At 34.7% G+C, this 21386-nt stretch overlaps 1 protein-coding gene across 3 annotated transcripts in view; it reads left to right on the top strand.

The window, feature by feature from the left end:
• GFPT1 (glutamine--fructose-6-phosphate transaminase 1) overlaps positions 1-19985 on the top strand; it is a 57383-nt gene extending 37398 nt beyond the window's left edge. For all 3 annotated transcript variants that reach the window (XM_079110832.1, XM_079110831.1, XM_079110833.1), the window contains 7 exons: positions 5219-5339; positions 5687-5844; positions 14919-15033; positions 15983-16110; positions 16773-16940; positions 18518-18679; positions 19441-19985. In XM_079110832.1, coding sequence (XP_078966958.1) covers positions 5219-5339; positions 5687-5844; positions 14919-15033; positions 15983-16110; positions 16773-16940; positions 18518-18679; positions 19441-19485 — 897 coding nt within the window. In that variant the 3' untranslated portion in view covers positions 19486-19985. The remainder of the gene's footprint in view (positions 1-5218; positions 5340-5686; positions 5845-14918; positions 15034-15982; positions 16111-16772; positions 16941-18517; positions 18680-19440) is intronic.
• The last annotated feature ends 1401 nt before the right edge of the window (positions 19986-21386 follow it).

Here is a 21386-nt window from a genome sequence, read left to right as displayed (position 1 = left end):
ATTTTCTATTTTATTGGAGTAGAAATGTTCAAAATAGTTTCTGATTATCTTCTGTATTTCAGAAGTGTCTGTTGTGATATTTCCTTTTTACCACAAATTTTAGTAATTTAAGTTTTCTCTCCATTAGCATGGCTAAGGGTTTATCAATTTTGTTTTTTTCAAAGAACCAACTTTCTGTTTTGTCAATTTTGGGGATTGTTTATTTCAATTTCATTAGTTTCAGCTGTGATTTTAATTATTTCCTGTCTTCTGCTTTTGGTATTGATTTGTTCTTTTTTTAGGGCCTTGAGATGTAATGTTAGTTCATTTATTTGTTGACTTTCTATTCTTTTAATGAATGAGTTCAATGCAATGAACTTTCCTCTTGTCACTGCCTTCATAGTGTCCTACAGATTATTTGATATGTTATATCACTATTCTCATTTACCTCTATGTATTTTTTTTAATTTCATCTCTGATTTCGTCTTTCCATTCCTCATTCAGTAGTGTGTTATTTAGTTTTCAGGCATGAGAATAGCTTTTACTTTTTCTTCTTTTGTTGATCTCTAATTTCATTCCATTATGATTTGATAGAATGCAGGTTATCTCTATATTTTTGTATTTGCTAAGAGTTGCTTTGTGGCATAAGATATGGTCTATTTTAGAGAAGGATTTGAATGCTACTGAGAATAAAGTATATTTGCTCATTGATGAATGAAGTAATCTATGTATGCTTGTTAAGTCTAAATTATTGATTATATTATTTAGTTTTGTGGTTTCTTTGGTTTTTGTTTGGAGGCTCTATCCAGTAGTGAGAGAGGTGTGTTAAAGTCACTCGGTATTATTGTGTTGTGCTCTATTTGCTTTTTAAACTGAGAAGGGTTTGTTTGATGTACATAGATGCTCCATTGGTTGGGGCATGTATATTTATGATTGTAATGTCTTGTATAATTCTCTTAAGCAGTATGAAATGTTCTTTGTCCCTTTTGATTAACTTTGGCTTGAAGTCTACTTGATCTGATATGAGCATGGAAACCCCTGCTTGTTTATGAGATCCATATAAACAATATGTTTTTTCCCATCTTTTCACCTTGTGTATGAGGTGAGTCTTTTGGAGACAGCATATTGCTGGGTCTTGTTTTTTAATCCACTCTGCCAGCCCGTGTCTCTTGATTGATGAGTTTCAGCCATTAATGTTGAAGGTTATTATTGAGATATGATTTGTGTTCCTGGTCATTTTGGTTTATTTCTAGTTTTTAATTTGAATTAGTTTCTCCTTTGATTGGCTATTCCTTTAGTGTATGGAATATTTATTTTGTTGAGAATATTCTGTAGTGCAGGCTTTCTAGTTGAAATTCATTTAGTTTGTTTATCATGGTGGAATTTTATTTCATCTTCAAATCTGAAGCTTAATTTTGCTGGATATAGGATTCTTGGTTGGAATTCATTTTCTTTCAGAGCTTGATATATGTTATTCCAGGACCTCCTAACATTGAAGGTCTGGGTTGAGAAATATAGATCCAAATTGGTTTCCCGCTATAAGTAATCTGATATTTTTCTCTCACAGCCTTTAAAATTCTATCCTTACTTTGTATATAGGCATTTTCATTATAATGTGCCTTGATGTGGGTCTGTTGTAATTTTGCACATTTGGGGCCCTATAAGCCTCTTGTATTTGATTTTCCATTTTATTCTTTGGGTTTGGGAAATTTTCTGATGTTATTTCATTTAAAAGATTTTGCATTCCTCTTTGGTTTGTATCTCTGCACCTTTATGTATACTGGTAAATCTTAAATTTGGTCTTTTCATGTTATCCCGTAATTCTTGGAAATTCTGTTCATAGTTTCTTAACATCTTCTTTCCATGGTCAACTCTGTTTTCAAGATTACATATTTTGTCTTCATTGCCTGAGGTTCTGTCTTCCAAGTGGTCTAGTCTGTTGGTGATGCTTTCTGTTGAATTTTTAATCTGGTTTATTGTTTCCTTCATTTCAACGATTTCTGCATGGTTTCTTTTCAGAATATCTGCCTCTTTATTCAAGTGATCTTTCACCGTATTTTCTCTCTTATTTCATTCCATAAACCGTCTATTATTTTGCAGACCAGTTTATCTGTATATATTCTAAACTCCTTCTTTGACATTTCTTCCAATATAGTATTGATGGATTCTGTTATTGGAGTATCTTGGTTGGTTTGGGGCGATTTGTTCCCTTACTTTTTCATGTTATTTGTGTGTCTACCCATCTAACAGTATGGATCTGAGGCTATAGAGTTTCTACCCTGTGAACCTATAGGGGTCCCTGAAGATTTTCATTACCTTACTGTTTAGGGCGAGACAAAGAGACATATAATAATAACAACCAATGCAAGCAATATATGCTTTTAACCAAATAGTTCCTACTATGACATCTACAGTGTTAATTATCACAATAAATAGAAATGATTTGATCAGCTATCACAGAAAATAAACACAGCAAGTTTGCAAAAGGGTTTACAATTTCAAATGGTGAACAGGGAGAAAAGTGATATAGGATGTGATGTCTGTGAGGGAGGAGGAGAGAAGACAGAAGTAAAAGATTAAAGGAAGAGTGAAAGGAAGATCAATAGAGATTGACTGTTAGCAGAAGAAAAGAGAATTAAGGGAAAGAGGTAGGAGAAAAAAATATAAAGTAAAAAATTAATAAAAATTGAAAATAAAAATAAAAGAATACAAAATAAAACTAAAATATACTAATCAAACATCCTAGTTCACAAAAACTAATCCATAAAAATAAACCTGGCTTCAAAAATGCTAGAAATGAGAAAAAACAAATATGAAAATGTATAAATGTCTATGTACCATCAAGGTCACAATTAAAGAGAGTAAAATAATTAAAAAAAAAAGGAATAGGAAAAAAATATCTTGATGAAAAGTTAAGGAATTCTTTCCACTGGATTTCAGTATATTCTCAGCGTCTCTCCTCGGCAGGTCTTCTGGAGTGTGATGCTTCACCCTCTGGACTGCTGGAGGGAGAGAGAGAATCCCGTAGGTGGTTCCTGGAGGCAGGGTTTAGGCTTAGTCGGACTCCGGGCTCTTCACTAAATGCCAGTTGGTCTGGAGATTTTACATCAGCACACCTCTAGTGCCCAGTATTTGCTGATTCATGCTGGAAGACTTTACCCCAGGGTTCCACTTGTGTGGTGGGGGAGCCAATTCTTAGTACCCTACCTCACCCATGGACCCCATGTTTCCTGGTCTGGGGTTCAGTCTGCAGACAGTCACTCCCATCCCCCACCCTTCTGAGTTCCTGGCTGGATGTGTCTCTCTCGAGTTGCAGCTATCTCCTGCGAGCAGTCAGATTGGAGCGCGAGGAGGGTAGAGCTGGGTGGGTATCCGTTCCCAGCTGTCTCTTGTGTAAACCTCTCTTCACGTTTGCTTTTCTCCTGGTCACTTAAGCACATTCGGTGTCATGCAGTGTGTGTTTACTGGGCTTATATTTTGGGCCAAACTTGGGTTTACCATGAATTGGCTTCCTCAGTTGCTGGGCCCCAGCACTGCTGCTGCAAAATGGTTCCTTCTTGGAGAGATGGAGAGATCGTGGCTTTTTTCCCCTTCACACAGATATCCTGTAGCTCTTTCAGGTTTTTTGGGCAAAGTCCTTGATCTCTAAACACTCTATACATAGACGTGCCTTGGGCCTCCCCCAAATGCAGGTTCCTTTAATTCCCTTATCCCTCCACTATGCTTGGAGGGACTACTCTGGTTGGTGCTTCTGGACTGTTGCAGCAGCATCTGTGCCATTGGGGATTTTTTACTTATTTTATTATATCCATCCTCCTGTGTGCCGGGTCTGCTTTGAATGTTCAATTTTAAATTCCACTGAATTCCCCCACCACTTTTTTTTGTTCACTCACCTTGTGGAGAAGCTGCCTGTTTACTTTCTTGGTTTCAGGCCACTGAGAAGTCAGGAGCACGACCTCCTCTATTCCACCATCTTCAAAAACTCTAGCATTTTAATGTCAATAACTTATATATAGTTAATGAGGAAAATACATCAGTGGAAAATAGTGAAGCATATCTTTTTTGTTGGAACTGTGGATTGAGCCCAGGGGCACTTAACCACTGAGCTATGTCCCTAGCCCTTTTTTATTTTTTATTTTGAGGCATAGTCTCACTAAATCTCAGTAAGTTGCTTAGGGCCTCAGTAAGTTCCTGAGGCTGTCTTTGAAGTTATGATCCTCCTGCTTCAGTCTCCGAGTCACTAGGATTACAGGCAAAAGCATTTCATTTTTGAGGACTTTATGTTCATGGTGTTAAAATATTGCTGAAAAGTGCCAAACCAAAGTTATTGGGAAACCAAAATACAACAAAACAATTCTGTTTTAATTTGTGGATAAGAAAAAGTTGAAGGGCTGTGGAATAGGGTCATCTTTACAACCTTTATTGCTGTGGAGGAGGAACATAGAGATGAGGTGAGAGGTAGGCAGAACCCTTGCTTGCAGAGGCTGGTGGAGGGCCCTCGGGTTAGGGCATCTCCAGTGTTAGGGTTAAAGAATCACTACACCTATTCACATCTGTGGAGTTTTTCTGCCTGAACATTTGTATTTTCTATTTTTCGAAAAAAAATTTCTGATATTTAGAGTAAAGGTATTTAATTAGAATGGAAATTGAGTAAAAGGAATTAAGGTGCCCTTTGAATAGAGACATATATGACACTCTACCATCCCTCTTCAATATCGCAAAATTTGAAAATAGTGTGCTTTCTTAAAATATGATTTCTAAAATGCGTTGACTTTTTTGGAAAATGATACTATGTATATATACATACATTGCATTTTTAAAAGTGTTTAGTTTTTCACTGAATATTTCTACATCTGTTGTCTCATTTGAAATCTCTACTTTGTTTTTGATGAATTTTCATTTTAAAGATTAGGAATTTTAGAGATAACCCATAAGCTGACTCAGAACAGTGCTTTTTCTGCTTCTCAAAATGTTTTATGTGTGGATGTATTTGCTTATAAGAATGTGTGCATTGGTAGTTGTCTAAAGAGACTTGTTCTAAAATGTTAACAGTGCTTATTTCTTGAGTAGTAGGGTTTTATTTTTTATGCTTTAATCTGTATTATTTGTATTTTCAAATTGTATGTATGTATCATTTTTATAATCAGAAAAAGTAAAGCTATATATTAAGTCCAAAGAAGCCCAGTAGAAAAAAGTATCCGAAGGCAAGTTGTATGATTATATCACCTTTTTTCTGTAGACACGTCAGGTTCTTGAGGAACTGACTGAGTTGCCGGTGATGGTAGAACTAGCCAGTGACTTCCTAGATAGAAACACGCCAGTCTTTCGAGATGATGTTTGCTTTTTCATTAGTCAATCAGGTATGTTCATTTTAAAGACTTGATGGAAAGTCATTTTTTCTAATAATTCTAGCGTATCTTGGCAAATACTGGTATTTAAAGGTAAAATGGTATTGCAGATGACAAATACAGATTTATTTAGTATTATATCCTTTATGAATTAGTAAAAATGAATATCTTTTACTTGCAAAGAGTTGAATTTTCAGACAGGAGGAAAAGAGATCCTAGAAAACCTATTATTAAAATTTTTGTAAATTTATTAAGGACGTGTGATATTATTAAAAATGTGATCCATTTGTTTTTGCATCTAAGAAACAGCATATGCTGAAACTGTTCCATGTTGTTACTTTTGCTGTACTGTTACACAGGTGAGACGGCAGATACCCTCATGGGTCTTCGATACTGTAAGGAGAGAGGAGCTCTAACAGTGGGAATCACAAACACAGTTGGCAGTTCTATATCAAGGGAGACGGATTGTGGTGTTCATATCAATGCTGGCCCTGAGATTGGCGTGGCCAGTACAAAGGTAAATTCTTGAATTCTCTCTCTAATGATTATGTAATCATAGTATTAGTGAACCAGATTAGCCGATAGGACAATCTATATCTTATTTTTCATTTTTTAGATGTTATAGAACTCATACATTTTACTAATCATACTCATACTAAGTATTGTAAGACTTAGGATCAGTAATAGATAAGACTGTCATCTACTCTCCCTCCCCCAAATCTTGGTGTTTAAAAAGGACAAGGTATATATCCTAAGTCTACTTTGAAAATGTCTCTGCATGTTGTCCCTGTTCATCACTTGTAATCCTCCTGTGAGGTATAATGGAATACATAGCACTTATGTATATGACACCCCTTTCTTTCATTAAGTATGTTTAGGAATTAGGAAAGTAATAGATTAGAAACATCCAGTTTAATTGAGGTAGTTTTTGAAATTTTTATTTACAGATACCTGGTTTCTTAAAATAGGTCAAAATTATGTATCACTTTTGAAAGTTTGTAAGAAGTACACCTTTGGTGTAAAATTTGGCAATTTAAAAACGAAGATTAAAAAAAAAAAAACAATGAAATGTTTATAGCAACCCAATTCACAATAGCTAAACTATGGAACCATCCTAGGTATGTCCTTCAACAGATGAATGGATAAAGAAAATGATGCACAGTGGAATATTACTCAGCCATAAAGAAGAATGAAATTATGGCATTTGCTGGTAAATGGATGGAACTGGAGAATATCATGCTAAGTGAAATAAACCAATCCCAAAAAACCAAAAGCTTGAATGTTCTCTCTGATATGCAGATGCTAATTCACAGTAAGGGAGTGGGGGCTAGGGAAGAATAGAAGTACTTTGGATTAGATAAAAGGAAATGGAGGGGGAATGGGAATAGGAAAGATAGAATGAATTGAACATTACTATCCTATATGCATAGATGATTACATGACCAATGTAATTCTGTACCATGTACAACCAAATAAATGAGAAGTTTACTCCATATATGTATAACATGTCAGAGTACATTCTACTAACATGTATAACTAAAAAGAACAAATAAAAACTCTATAAAAATGAGTATTATATGACAATATATATTTCTCTTTAGATGTTGCATCTGTGGAGGCATAAAGGTACTTTCATTTCTTTCTCTTTTTTTTGGTACTGGGGATGGAATCCAGGGGTGCTTTACCATTGAGTTACACACTTGGTCCTTTTTAATTTTTGAAAGGATCTCATTAAGTTACTGAAGGTCTCACTAAGTTGCTGAGACTGGCCTTGAACTTGCAATCCTTCTGCCTTATCCTCCCAAGTTGCTGGGATTATAGTCATGCACCACTGCACCTGGCTTCTTCCTTTCAATTCTTTTTTCTTTTTTGGAGGCGGGTATACTTTATTATTTTTCTTATTGGTTCTTTTTAGTTATACATGACAATAGAATTCATTTTGACATAATTATAAAAGCATGGAATATAATTTGTTCTAATTCAGTCCCCAGTTCTCCTCCTTTTCCTCTCCTCCCTGCCCTATTCCTTTTACTCTACTCTACTGATCTTTCTGCTATTTACTTAGTTTTTTTAAATTAATATCTTCTGGGTATACTTGATGGTGAGATGGTGTATTCATATAGGTACATGGAAAGTTATGTCAGATTCATCTCATAGTCTTTCCTTTTCCCATTTTCCCTCTCTCCCTTCCCTTCATTTTCCTTTGTCTATTCCACTGAACTTCTATTCTTCCCCCTACTCCCACTTATTTTGGGTTAGCTTCCACATATCAGAGAAAATATTCAACCTTTGGTTTTTTTGGAATTGGCTTATTTCACTTAGCATGATCGTCTCCAGATCCATCTATTTACCAGGAAATGTCATAATGTCATTCTTCTTTATGACTAATACTCCATTGTGTGTATGTGTGTGTGTGTATATATATCTCACATTTTCTTTATCCATTCATCTGTTGAAGGGTACCTAGTTTAGCTTTATTGCTTGGCTGTTGTGAATTGTGCTTCTATATAAACATTGATTTGGCTGCATCACTGTAGTATGCAGATTTTAAATCCTTTTGGATATTTACTGAGGAGTGGAATTACTGGTTCATATGATGGGTTCCATTCCTAGCTTTTTGAGCAATTTCCAAATTGCTTTTCAGATTGGTTGCACTAATTTGCAGTCCCATCAAGAATTTATGAGTGTACCTTTTCCCCACATCCTTGCCAACATTTATTTTTACTTGTATTCTTACTTAATAACTGCCATTCTGACTGGAGTGAGATGAAATCTCAGTGTAGCGTTAACTTGCATTTCTCTAACTGCTAGAGACATTGAACATTTTTTCATGTATTTGTTACACCATTTGTGTTTCTTCTTTTTAGAAGTGTCTATTTCCTTTGCCCCTATATTGATTGAATAATTTGTTTTTTAGGTGTTAAGCTTTTTGGGTTCTTTGTATATCCTGGGTATTAATGCCCTATCTCAGAAGCAGGTAGCAGAGATTTTCACCCATTCTGTTGACTCTCTCTTCACACTCTTGATCGTTTCCTCAACTGTAAAGAAGCTTTTAAATTTGATTTCATCCCATTTATTGATTTTTAAAATTTTACTTGTTGAGCTTTCAAAGTCTAGTAAAGAAAGTCAGTTCCTGAGCTGACATGTTGGAGTGTTGGGTCTACATTTTCTTCTAGCAGGTGTAGGGTTTCTGCCTAGGTCTTTGATTTGAGTTTTTTGTAGGGCAAGAGATAGGGGTTATATTTCATTCTACTACATACGGATTTCCAGTTTTCCAAGCAATATTTGTTAAAAAGGTTATTTTTTCTCATGTATGTTTTTGGCACCTTTGTCTAATATGAGATAACTGTATCCATGTGGATTTGTCTCTGTGTCTTCTGTTCCATTGTACTTCATGCCAAAACAGGTGCCATACTATACTGTTTTTGTTATTATAGCTCTGTAGTATAATTTAGGTCTGATATTGTGATGCCTCCTGCCTCACTTTTCTTGCTAACGATTGCTTTGGTATTCTGGGTCTCTTATTTTTCCAAATGAATTTCATAACTGCTTGAAATTTTGTTGGAAATTGCATTGAATCTGTATAGCACTTTTGATAGTATGGCCATTTTTTTTTTTTTTTTTTTTTTTTTTTTTAGTATGGCCATTTTGACAGTATTAATTTTGCCTATCCAAGAACATGGGAGGTCTTTCCATTGTCTTAGGTCTTTTTCAATTTCTTTTCTTCAGTTCTATAAATTTTCATTGTAGAGGTCCTTCACCTCTTTTGTTAGATTAATTCCCAAGTATTTTATTTACTTTCGAGGCTATTTTGAATGGGATAGTTTTCTGATTTCTTTTTCAGCTGATTCATCATAGAAGTTCAGGAATGTAATTTATTTGTGAGTATTGACATTGTATCCTGCTACTTTTCTGAATTTCAGTTCTTTTAAAGGCTTATGAAGTGGGACATGCATAAATTTAATAATAGTAAAAAAAGCATAATCTTAGAAAGTTATAAGCGTAGATGACATCTTTCCATAGGTATTACTTTTTATGATTTTCAAATGTTTAATGTCTCATTACCTGTTTTTCTGTTTAAGTCTTCTAATTTTTTTTTTGCTGGTTGTCTAATAAGGCACTTGAGTGTTGATGGTTTTGAGTTTAATTAAAGGGTTATGAAAGATGATGTTAGTGGGTTTGTAACCACATTTAACTTTTTTTGCCCCTCATAAAGAATATCATGGGACACAGTTGGTAGAGTGTTTGCCTTGCATGCACTAGGCCCTGGGTTCAATCCCCAGCACTATTTAAAAAAAAAAAAAAAAGAATCTCATGGAGAATTTTTCTGTACCAAATTTGTGATTCTTTTTAATTTTTTTTTAAATCGTAAACAAATGGGATACATGTTGTTTCTCTGCTTGTACATGAGTAAAGGCATATTATTTGTGTAATCATAAATTTATATAGAGTAATGTTGTTTGATTCATTCTGTTATTTTTTCCCTCCCCCCCCCGACTCCTCCCACACCTCTTTTCCCTCTATGTAGTCCTTCCTTCCTCCATTTGTGATTCTTTTATAAAAAAACTTTGAGGTTTTTATTTCTTGGGTATTTTGATTCTACTGACACTATAACTTATGGATAGCTGAAACTTGAATTTTCTCCACATGTAATTAAAATGTAAGTTGTTCATGCTTGGATTCCATCCTGTGACTGAAGAAATAACCAGCTGCCCTCAGTGGCAGTTTATGGATTTTTAGAGCGGTGTCCAGACAGATGCTTTGATGGGGGTAGGGGATTAGAATCCCAGAGCTCCTTTATTCACAACATATTGGGAAACACGGCCTTTAATATGGTGTATGTGGAATATAGCACAATTCAACTTTTAAAAGGTCTTTCTGGAACTGTGAGCTGCCAAGGGAAATGGTGTTTTTAAAAATGTCACTTTTTAAAATTTTAATGAGAACTCTTTTTTTCCTCAACATTTTATTATGACAATGTTCAAGCATATAGCAGTTAATATAATTTTACATTAACACCCACGTATATATACTCATCAACATCTACGGTTTTTCAGAGGTGCAGTTTTTGTGATACAGCATTTACACTACACACTTAAAATTGGTAAATTTATTTGGCCATGCAAATGTCACTACAACCCTGTTTTAGACTAAGACTTTAATCACAAGTCAAAGTTCCTTTTTGCTCCTGGATAGCCAGTTCCCATTCTTACCCTCCAGCCTCATACCCAGCAGCTATTACTTTCTCTTGCTGTATTGTGTCATTTTGTAGAAATTTCTTATAAATGGGATTGTATAATACTTGTCATATCTGGTTTCGTTCATTTAGCATGAAGTTTTTGATATTCATTTTACTGTTCCTTGTATCAACAGTTCTTTTTGCAAGTCTTTCTTTAAAAATCTTTTTATTTTGAAATAAACAGATTTATTAGAAGTTACAAAGTTGTATTAGTCAACTTCACGTTACTATAATGAAATACCTCAGGCAGTTAACTTATAAAAAGATTTATTTTGGCTCACATTTCTGGAGTTTCCATTCCAAAATTAGGCAGCCCCTTTGCTTTTTGTCTCTGGCAGGGGTGCTACATCACAGCAGTAGTGCATGGTAGAACAAACAGTTGAGCCAGAAAACTGAGAGAGATTGAGAATCAGGGGTCCCACAGTCTCCTTTGAGGGCATATGCCCAGTGACCAGAGGGCCTCCCAGTAGGCGCCAGCTCTTAAAGGTCCCCCTGCCTCCCAGTAGTGCCACCCTGGGGACCAAACCTTTCTCATATGGACCTTTGAGGGAAATACTCATCCAGACCACAGCACTAGTACAGAGAATTCCCCTGTACTCTTCACCCAGTTTTCCCCAACGCTTATGTCTTCTGAAAGGAAACAGGCATCTTTTTATAGAACACACTTAAGTTTCTTTTTAAAAAACAAGTCTCTTAAAAAATTTGGCAAGTATGGCAATTTGGTGCTTTCATTTTTTTTATTGGATTTCAAAGTAATTTTTTCTTCAACTGTCTTATACATGCTGGGCTTGGCGTTATTTAAAATAAGTTTTGGGATATTTAGTCATAGACCATTTCTGAATGGTAAATGTGTATGTTAATGGATAATCAAAAGAGTTGATCATTGACCCTGTTCCATAGGCTCAATGATGATCCAGCTTATGAATTCCCAGCCTTGCCTGAAAAAACTGTTAGGATTATAGGGATATTATTGACTTTCTCATAATGTAAGACCATATACAATTGGATATTTCTGTAGGAATTGATGGATATAAATGTGAAGGTTCAGCCATTTTTGTATGTTATTGCAGGTGTTTAAAATTTCACCACTGTGTTGACTTTGGTTGATTTTTAGAAACACACCCATCTGACTTTGTTTTGGGCTGAATAAAAAGAAAAACTAAGTTTAAAAGTTTAGAGTCAACATTTTCTTGGTTAATTCTTTCAAACCTCAATAGGTTCTAAAATGTGCGGTGTTGCTTAATTTTCTCATAGTTGGCTTCCTGATGTATATTGATAAAATGAAAAATATGAGGACTGAGAGTATAGTTCAGTGGTAGAGTATTAGCCTAACATGCATGATGCCCTAAGTCTAATTCCCAGCACTGGTGGGACAGCAGGTGGTGGTGGGGGGGAGAAAAGATAAAGATGATTTTAAAATTGGAAATTAATCTGTAATAGCAGTGTAATGGAAAAATATGTACATTAAAGTTACTCTGTTTAATATTTATATTTAGCAACAATGTTGAAATGTTTGCAGTCAAAAAAAAAAAAAAAAACAGATTGTAGAATAACATTTTGAGTAATTGGCTCAAGGAACTGGAATACTTGTTATCTCATTAGTTTGGATTGGAAATAGTTTTGGTATTCCACAAGTCAAGATATTGGGTCTCTCCTTTTGCCCTGATAGTATATTTTGTGATTAATTGGTTTGTTGAAAAGTAAACTGCAATATTGGGGATGATATTGACCAAAGTATATTGTTATATTGTGTGCATGTATAAATATGTAACAATAATTTCAACCATTACATACAATTATAATATACCAATAAAAACATTGTGGGGGAAAATGCAGAAAAAAATAAAAACCGTTTTAAAGTGAAGAAACAAAAGTAAACTACAGTAGGAAAAGTATATTATTAGGAATCACTGGACTTTAGAATATAAATGTGCTCATTTGACACGGAAGCAAGGGACTCTGAATCTACTTAAATGTGATGGAAAGTAATTCCAGTCTACTGGTGAAACATAGTAAGAGTATTGGGACAAGTAGTTGTGGAAGACCTTTGAGTAGCTGGAAATTGGGAAATCTAGCAACAGGAAGCAGGGAGTCTCATTTAACTATTGGGAAGATATGGAGCATTATAGACTGTATTTTATTGTAAAAGATATATTATTATCTACATAGAAAGAAAATATTTACTAATGAAGTGATTAAGAGAAGAGTAATAGAATTCAGTGCATAAGATCCAGTATAAATTTCCTTAAGTTAAAATTATACATATCACTATAGCTGAACACAGCACAGAAATCCTAGTGATTCAGTAATAAAAATGTAAATTAAAGCCTCAAAAGCCTGAAACATAAGCACGTTCTTTCAAATAATTATTGTGCTGAAAAGATATTGGAACTTCACTTAGAAAAATGTACTAGAAAAAATAAGGACAATGAACAGTAGAGGTAAGAGTGTGGCCAACAAGATAAGTAGAGGTAAATTCATAGCATTAAGTATTTTATTGTCAAAAAGAAAACAAATCAAATGTTTAACTTAGAAAGTGGAACAAAGAAAACCTCAAACAGAAGGTGATAGAGAAAAATGAATGAGTGAACTGGAAAACAGACTTTTAGGACCTTCTTGTTAGTGGTTCTTACCTGCTCTTCTGAAACCTTCCTGGAATTTTATCTATAGTATTGTGTTGCAAAAGCAAAATGATGGCATACAATTTTTCTCAGTTGACATGTCACTAACTCCTGATGTTTTAGCATTGGTTCTACATGAAATCTATTTGCTATCTCTATTCTGGAAGTTCTATGCAATTTAATAAAAAAGAGATAAGTAAAACAATAGAAACAGATAAAACAAAATTCTCTATTGCAGTTATAATTGCGTACTTGTAAAACACAAGAATATCAACTAAAAGACTTTAAGAAATCAGTGTTTTTTTAATAAAGATATAGAAAATCTTTTTCTATTAACTGAAAATATCTACTTAGAAAAGGTGAGGACTGGGGAGATAGCTCAGTTGGTAGAGTGCTTGCCTTGCAAGCACAAGGCCCTGGGTTCGATCCCCAGCACCGCAAAAAAAAAAAAAAAAGGTGAAAAGGTGTGTGTTGGAGAGAAACTCTTATTTTTAGTAGCTGTTAAAAGTAATCAAAAGTAACTTTGCTAAGAAACACTTAAGATGCTCCATAAGTATTTGTTGAATCAACGAAAACCATATTACATCATAGACTTTAAAATTCTCAGTACAATTGTTGAAAGTACCTTACTTCTGGATAGAAGATTGATTTTTTAAAGCGAAATGATGGAACTATGGGACAAAATCAATAATCCTGCAACATAGATCTAGGATATCAAGGAACTCAGACTATAGGAAATGTCAGAAATCAATAGAAAATGGAGGGAACATTGACTTATAAAATAAAAACAGAAAGTACTGCCTCACATCAAAATCAATTTCAGATAGACTAAAAAGGGAAATGTAAAAAAGGAAAATCAAAAAGAAACAAAGCAACAGAACTAAGACAATTTAATAATATTTAACTGGTGTTAATAATGTGGAAGGATTGGCTAAGCTGACAAGTACTAGGTAAAAGTTAAAAAAATGAAACTGTATATCTACCAAAACTTAGAAAAACTTTGAAACATATTAAAGGCCTTCTTAAGAACAATTTAAAAAGAAAGGAAAACAAACAAACAAACAAGACAAGCAAAAACCCAAACAAATGGTCAACAAACATTTTTGGATTCAAAGTATATATGGTAGTGGGGCATGGTGTTACACACCTGTTGTTGCAGCTCTGTGGAAGGTGGAGAGGGAAGGATCACGTGAGCCCTTGAGTTCAAGACCAGCCTGGGCAACCCAGCAAGACTCAAGAAAAAAAAAAAAGTGGGGTGGTGGTGGTGGTGGTGGTGGTGGTGTCAATTGTCCAGCAGCCAAAATGGACTGCTTCTCAAGTACTAGTTCAGTTTACTGATCAGTGTTACTGATGTTGCTTTTGAGAGATGGACATTGTACATTGTAAAACTAATGGGAGCTGGGTGTGGTGGTGCATGCCTGTAATCCCAGCAGCTTGGGAGGCTGAGATAGGAGGATTGCAGGTTCAAGGACAGCCTCAGGAATTTAGCAAGGCCCTAAGCAACTTCTCAAGGACCTGTTTCAAAATAAGAAAGGACTAGGTATGTGGCTCAGTGGTTAAGAGCCCCTGGGTTAAATGTCTAGTACCAAACCAAACCAAACCAAACCCACCCCCCCCCCCCAAAAAAAAAAAGGGCATTTTCTTTTCATCTTTTTTTTAAAAAAAATTAAAACTTCCAAATATTTAAGATGTAACTGCAGCTGATTTCCGCTTTTTTTGGTGACATTTCAGGCTTACACCAGCCAGTTTGTATCCCTTGTGATGTTTGCCCTTATGATGTGTGATGACAGGATCTCCATGCAAGAGAGACGTAAAGAGATCATGCTTGGATTGAAACGGCTCCCTGGTACGAGGATATTCACATTTTAGTTTTGTTTTCTTTTTTTTTTTTTTTAGAAAATGTGTAAAGGGTTTATTTGGTCAAATGAAAATAATGCTCCAAGGTGCATGGAGTGGGTGGCTCTAAGAGAGGAAACAGCCTCGTGTCTTCTGTGTTGTGTATGGCCTGTTTGGGATCCTCCCATCCCATGAATTATTTATCTGGGGTGGTTACTGCAATTTCCTGCCATAGTTCAGTACACCTCACCAATATTGCAATATTCCAATAGTGTTGGATTCCAATAATATTTCCAATAATGTTGGAAATTTTTACAGCAGAGACTGTATCCATTTCTCCAGATTGACAAGTTGCTATCTGACCACAAGAGGTGGCCCTCGGACAGTGTATCAGCCAGTTGGGTGCCACACAGGGGCAGAGGCTGAATTTCTTTTCCCCACCTCCTTTGCTCATGTCTGTCTAACTCCTTATTCCCTCCTCAGAGACTCAGGACTCTAAAACCCTTCAGATTTGGAGTGTTGTATCACCTCTTTGTCTGCTTCCTGTTGGATTTGAGCAATGATTCCTCGAGTCCAAGTTATTGCTAACCATCAAGGGGTTGGGATAATGAATTTTAGGGCTCTTTGCTTTAGCCTAAGAGGAGGTGTTTGATGGAGGTAATACTCCAAGGTGTGTGGAGTAGGCTACCTCCAGGAGAGGAAACCTTACTTTTGTTTTCTAAGGGAGTGGTAATGAGTGAAATTCTCTTATTACTGTTGAAGCTCTGGTTTGTAGCTACTTAGTTAATAAGAGCATTTTACTTTTACTCTCATATATTAAAAAATCCCATAGTGATAACACAAAAGAATAGAAATATTGGTCTTTTGTTAGTTGCTCCAATATAATATTGTCGTTTTATTTGTTTGTTCAGTTAATGATCCATTTCTCATAGATTATGCTAACATTTTCTTCTTAACAGATTTGATTAAGGAAGTACTGAGCATGGATGATGAAATTCAGAAATTAGCAACAGAACTTTATCATCAGAAGTCAGTCCTGATAATGGGACGAGGCTATCATTATGCTACTTGTCTTGAAGGGGCACTGGTATGTTTCCTCATTTATAGTTAATTTCAGTTTGTTGACTCATGGACCTGGCATGTAGTCATACTTATTACTTTTTGCAGTGTCTTATGCATGCTAACTGAGCCTTCTATCACTGAATTATACCCTATCCTTGTCATACTTTCAGAATGAATGAATGAAATATGAACTTTTAAAAGGGCCCCTATATTAGTACCTTGTGGTTTGTTTACCCTGAGAATGTGCTACAGAACTTAATTCAAAAATAAAAAGCAAGAAGATATTTTAGCTTGTTAACTGAGGTTTAGTGAGTAATTGAGTATAAATTGAGTATTAATTGAGTATAAATTGAGTATTAATTGAGTATAAATTATTCAAATAGGAATAGAATATTAAGTTCTCTAGGTATGAAATTAAATTGTGATCAAACATGCAGCAAGTTACAGAGAACAGTTACAGAGAAATATATGTTCATAATTGAAACCTTAAAGAAGACCTGTGCATTTAAAAAATTCTAAATACTTGTTTTTAATATAGAAATAATGAACTGTTAAATTGTTAGCTATATTTAATATTGTTGGATAAATAGGCAGTGACTTAATGTCATCAGCTGCTTTGTATAATAGTTACTTAAAGATAGAATTTTGAAAAATGGGCTGAAAGCTTGTTTGGTTATTTCTTATTAGAAAATCAAAGAAATTACTTATATGCACTCTGAAGGCATCCTTGCTGGTGAATTGAAACATGGCCCTCTGGCCTTGGTGGATAAGTTGATGCCTGTCATCATGATCATCATGAGAGATCACACTTACGCCAAGTGTCAGAATGCTCTGCAGCAGGTAGTTGCTCGTCAGGTAAGGCAGAGGTAGCTGTGAGGGTACCTTGGGTATGTAAGAGTCATTACTAAAGTTTTTTTGAATTCTATGATATTTAAAGAGATAGATGAGTGCCAGATAGGTAACTTAAGAAACATATTTATACTTGTTAGTTTTGGAATACACAGCCTTTGAGATTTATGTATTATCTCAGTTCTGGTTCTGGGATGTGACCCCAGAAAATTCATTATCATCTTAGGTCTTGAGGGGGCAATCTCCATTATCTTTGAAGGGCTCTTTACCAGACCTGTGATCCTGGACTGGGGGCATTTTAGAGGTGATTGTTCCTACTTAGGAGGGCAGTCTTACCATGCCTGGGGTGATCTGTCTGCAAAGCTCTGGTGTTCATGAAAGGTATAGGGCAATGACCAAAGACTTCTCAACACTGCTTCAGTTGAATGGCCCTGCAAATCTCGTAACAGCTTAGTTACTCTTAGTGTCTCTGTCTTTGAAAGGGGTAGATTACCAGCTTTAGATAAACATTGCTTAAATAATTAATATGCCTATGTACAGAGTTGTGCAGCAATTTGACTTAAAGTTTAAGGTAATAAAGGAGACAGATACAAGATAAAGGCAGAAATGTCAGGCTTTCCCCTAATCTTATTTACCCATTGTTGCTGCATTTGTTGCTGCAAAAGTACCTTCTAATTCTCTGTTAAAATAATAAGCTTAGCCAAGACTAAAACTGAGGGCTTGATCTCCAAATTCTGTCATTTTTCAGTTTCTTTAAGAAATAGTTTTAGTTATAAATGGATATAATATCTTTATTTTTTAAATTTATTTTTATGTGGTGCTGAGGATTGAAACGAGTGCTTCACACATGCCAGGCAAGTGCTGTCACTGAGCCACAACCCCAGCCTCTCATTTTTCAGTTTTAACATATCCTACTTCCTTTTAATTTCATATTCTTTTTTAAAAAATTATTTTTAAAAAATAATTTTAGTTATAGATGGACACAATACCTTTATTTTATTTATTTTTTTATGTGGTGCTGAGGATGGAACCCAGTGCCTCACACATATTAGGTAAGCGCTCTACCACTGAGCCACAACCCCAATCCCTTAATATAATAGTCTTAAATATTTATCTCACAAGAAACCTTAACATTTTAATGTTCATATTATGAATGCTGTACATAATGAAGTTTCTTTCACCACAGTTGGCTTTACATATAAATCCTCTAAGGTATTACTCCCTAAGGCCCAGTGTAGTGGTAATAAACTTTAACTTCGAAGATAGACAGATCTGGATTCAAATTCTAAGCCTGAAAAAAAACCCCTCAAAAACAAACAAGCAAACAAACAAAAACCAAATACTAAGCCTGGAATTTCTTTCTTGTGTAAGCTTTAAAAAATTACTGAATTCCACAAAACTTCTGTTTCTTCAACTGCCTAAGTGAGATTAATTGGATTTACTAGATATGACTTTGTGTTTAAATAAATCATGCAGTGTAAAAATTTACACATTTTTGTCCAATAGCCCTGCATTTGCTTTCTAGTGATTGTATCTGTGTGTGTGTGTGTGTGTGTGTGTGTGTGTGTAATATTATTCCCTAGGGGCGTCCTGTGGTGATTTGTGATAAGGAGGATACTGAGACCATTAAGAACACAAAAAGAACAATCAAAGTGCCACACTCAGTGGACTGCTTACAGGGTATTCTCAGCGTGATTCCTCTGCAGTTGCTAGCTTTCCACCTGGCCGTGCTGAGAGGCTATGATGTAAGTGACCCACCCCTGTAGGAGTATTGCAAAACTTACAAAAAAAGTACATTCTGATACTTTTCCTCCTAAATTTATTTATTTATTTTTTATTTATTTATTTATTTTTCCTCCTAAATTTTTAACAATAACATTTGAAAAATCCATTGTATTTTCATGGTCCAATTTGTAAGTTTTTGAATCTTCCTACCCATAGAACTTGCAAGTACCTTGGGGGACCTTCAGGACTGGGTCTGTCCTTGGGAAACCCCTACTTGTTTTCCTACAAAGAGTAGCAATTGGGATTTTGGATAGGGCAGTTTTTGGTTGTTTGGGACTCTCCCACACATTGCGTGAGTTTTGAGTTCCTGGTCTCTCAATTATTGTGGCAACCTAAACATTCTGCTTTTGTATTTCTAGTGACCCATGTGAGTGCTACCACCTCTATAGAGGACCAGGGTAATTAAATCTTTCCATGTATGCTGGCACTTTAAAAATATCTATTCCTACTAGGTCATTGTTTTTCAAGACATATTATGTGATTGTACTTTCTTATCTAATTATTATTATTTTGAAACTACGTTGCCCAGGGTGGCCTTGAATTCCTGGGCTTAACCGAACCTGCCACCTCAGCCTCTTGAGGGGTTGGGACTACAGGCATACCACCAAACCCAGCTCTAAACAAAAATAGTTTTCTTATAGCAAATCCCTTTCCCTCAATCCTTATAATCTCTAAACTCTTGCTTTTTTTTTTTTTTTTTTTTCCTATTTTCTTTTGATAGGTTGATTTTCCACGGAATCTTGCGAAATCTGTAACTGTTGAGTAAAAAGCGTCTGAAACTTCGAAGATTAAAGAACAGAAGACACCTTTTGTCCTTTTGTATTTAAAGCATTGATTTAAGATATTACTCCCCTGGAAGCTTTTTTTTTTTTTTTTTTTAAGTAAATCCTTATTTATATATCAGTTATAATTATTCCACTCAATTTGTGATTTTTGTGAAATTGCTTCTTATATTTTTCCAGTAAAATATAGGGGAGTTTGAATAATGAAATCTACATTGGAATCTGTATCAGAGAGATTTTAACTGTTGTTTTCTTTAAAGAATGCTGGGTGTTGAATTTCTGGGCCCTCTGCTTCAATTGAGAGGATTATATATTTTAAAAATAATTGGCATTTGTTTTACCATGCATTTATTCATTTAGACCAATCATAGAGTTGTGCATTTATTTGGGATTTCTAAATTCAGTGGCAGTGTATGCTAACACTTCGACATTTATTGAAGGTTTTGCTGTATATATAAACAGAAGATGCTGTGATTTATTTCAAAACTTACCTTAATGGGATTTATATCTAAGGTCAATTAACCTTAGTTCTCATACTTACTGTTATCTGTAGGTGGAAATAATTTAGGAAGCAGAATATTATAGTAGTGCATTGGTGTTCACCAGTGCACTTATAGAACACATGTGCACAATTTTATAGCACAAACTTTAAATTTGAATTGCTTTGGACAACTGATGATGTGATTTTAAATTTGAAGATAGAATGTTGGGTATCCTCCTTGTTTTTTCATCTAAAAGAAAATTTTCATTTCCTTGTGTCTGTAGTCTTTTATTTTTAAAGTAACTGTTGAATGACATTGTATCTTGTTCTTGAAATCACAACAGAGCTGCTGTCAAATGTTTCAGATTGTCAATATGAATATATTCGATATTATTTTCAACTTTGTCCCATGGAAGAATTTCCTTCAGTTAGTTTTGACTTTCTTCACTGCCTCGTTGCATAAAACTAATATACTCTTAGTGCCAGTTTGGATGTTCTCTGAAATTACATAGAAGATTTTCAGGTCTTTGACTCTAAATGGGTATGGTAGGCTAAGCTCCGAAAAATTATATGCTTTATACTGATATTAGTGAAGAATGGCATCATATTTAGTATTCCTAGATATTTTTCCTCTGTATTTTCTGTTTTACCTCTGAAATTTATTTAGGAATGAAGGTGATGTAAATAAAGTGATGGTAAGATTTCTGCAACTGGTTAGGGTCAGAAATGGAAGTTGACATTTTGGGTTAAAATATTTAAAGTAGAATATTAGTTAGATACCCCAAAAATGTGAGTAATGTTTGTTTGTTTGTTTTTTTCACAGAGCTTTTTGGATTAGATATTGGGGGCTATAGGAGAGTGTTTATGTTTTAGTTAAGTTCTTTTAAAAGTACTCACTTTTTAAATTGTGAAGGTGAAATATTTAGTATAATTTCTAGTAAGTTCTGTCTTTTTTGTTTTGAACTTCTTGATGTTAAGATTTTTGGATAGCTATTGCTATAAGAGAAGTATAGAATTCTGCTTGTGCATGATGGGTAGAGAAAGAAATGGCGTATTTTGAGGTAATTTGGAAGGAATCATTGACGGAGACTAGAGACCTCATTGTTTTTAAAAACAAGGTCACTATTCACATCATATATATATATGTATATATACACGCACACATATATCGTTGCTATAGCTCTATTTACTTACTTTGTTTATAAGATTATTTTGTGTAAGCCTGCTAGTTTTAGTATGTGTATTATATCATTTCTTACATTTGGTACGACAGCATTTGACATACATGATGTGTGGGTTTGCAGCATTTCTTAAATTATTTTATTGACAGGTAATTGTGCATTGTTATGGGGTGCAGTGTGATGTTTTGGTACATTGTAAAATGATTAACTCAGAATACTTAGA

Source organism: Sciurus vulgaris, assembly GCF_902686455.1.
Source record: "Sciurus vulgaris genome assembly, chromosome: 14".
Classification (NCBI taxonomy): Eukaryota; Metazoa; Chordata; class Mammalia; order Rodentia; family Sciuridae; genus Sciurus; species Sciurus vulgaris.
The sequence above is the reverse complement of the archived record's forward strand: the minus strand, read 5'-3'. Positions and strand labels throughout refer to the sequence as shown.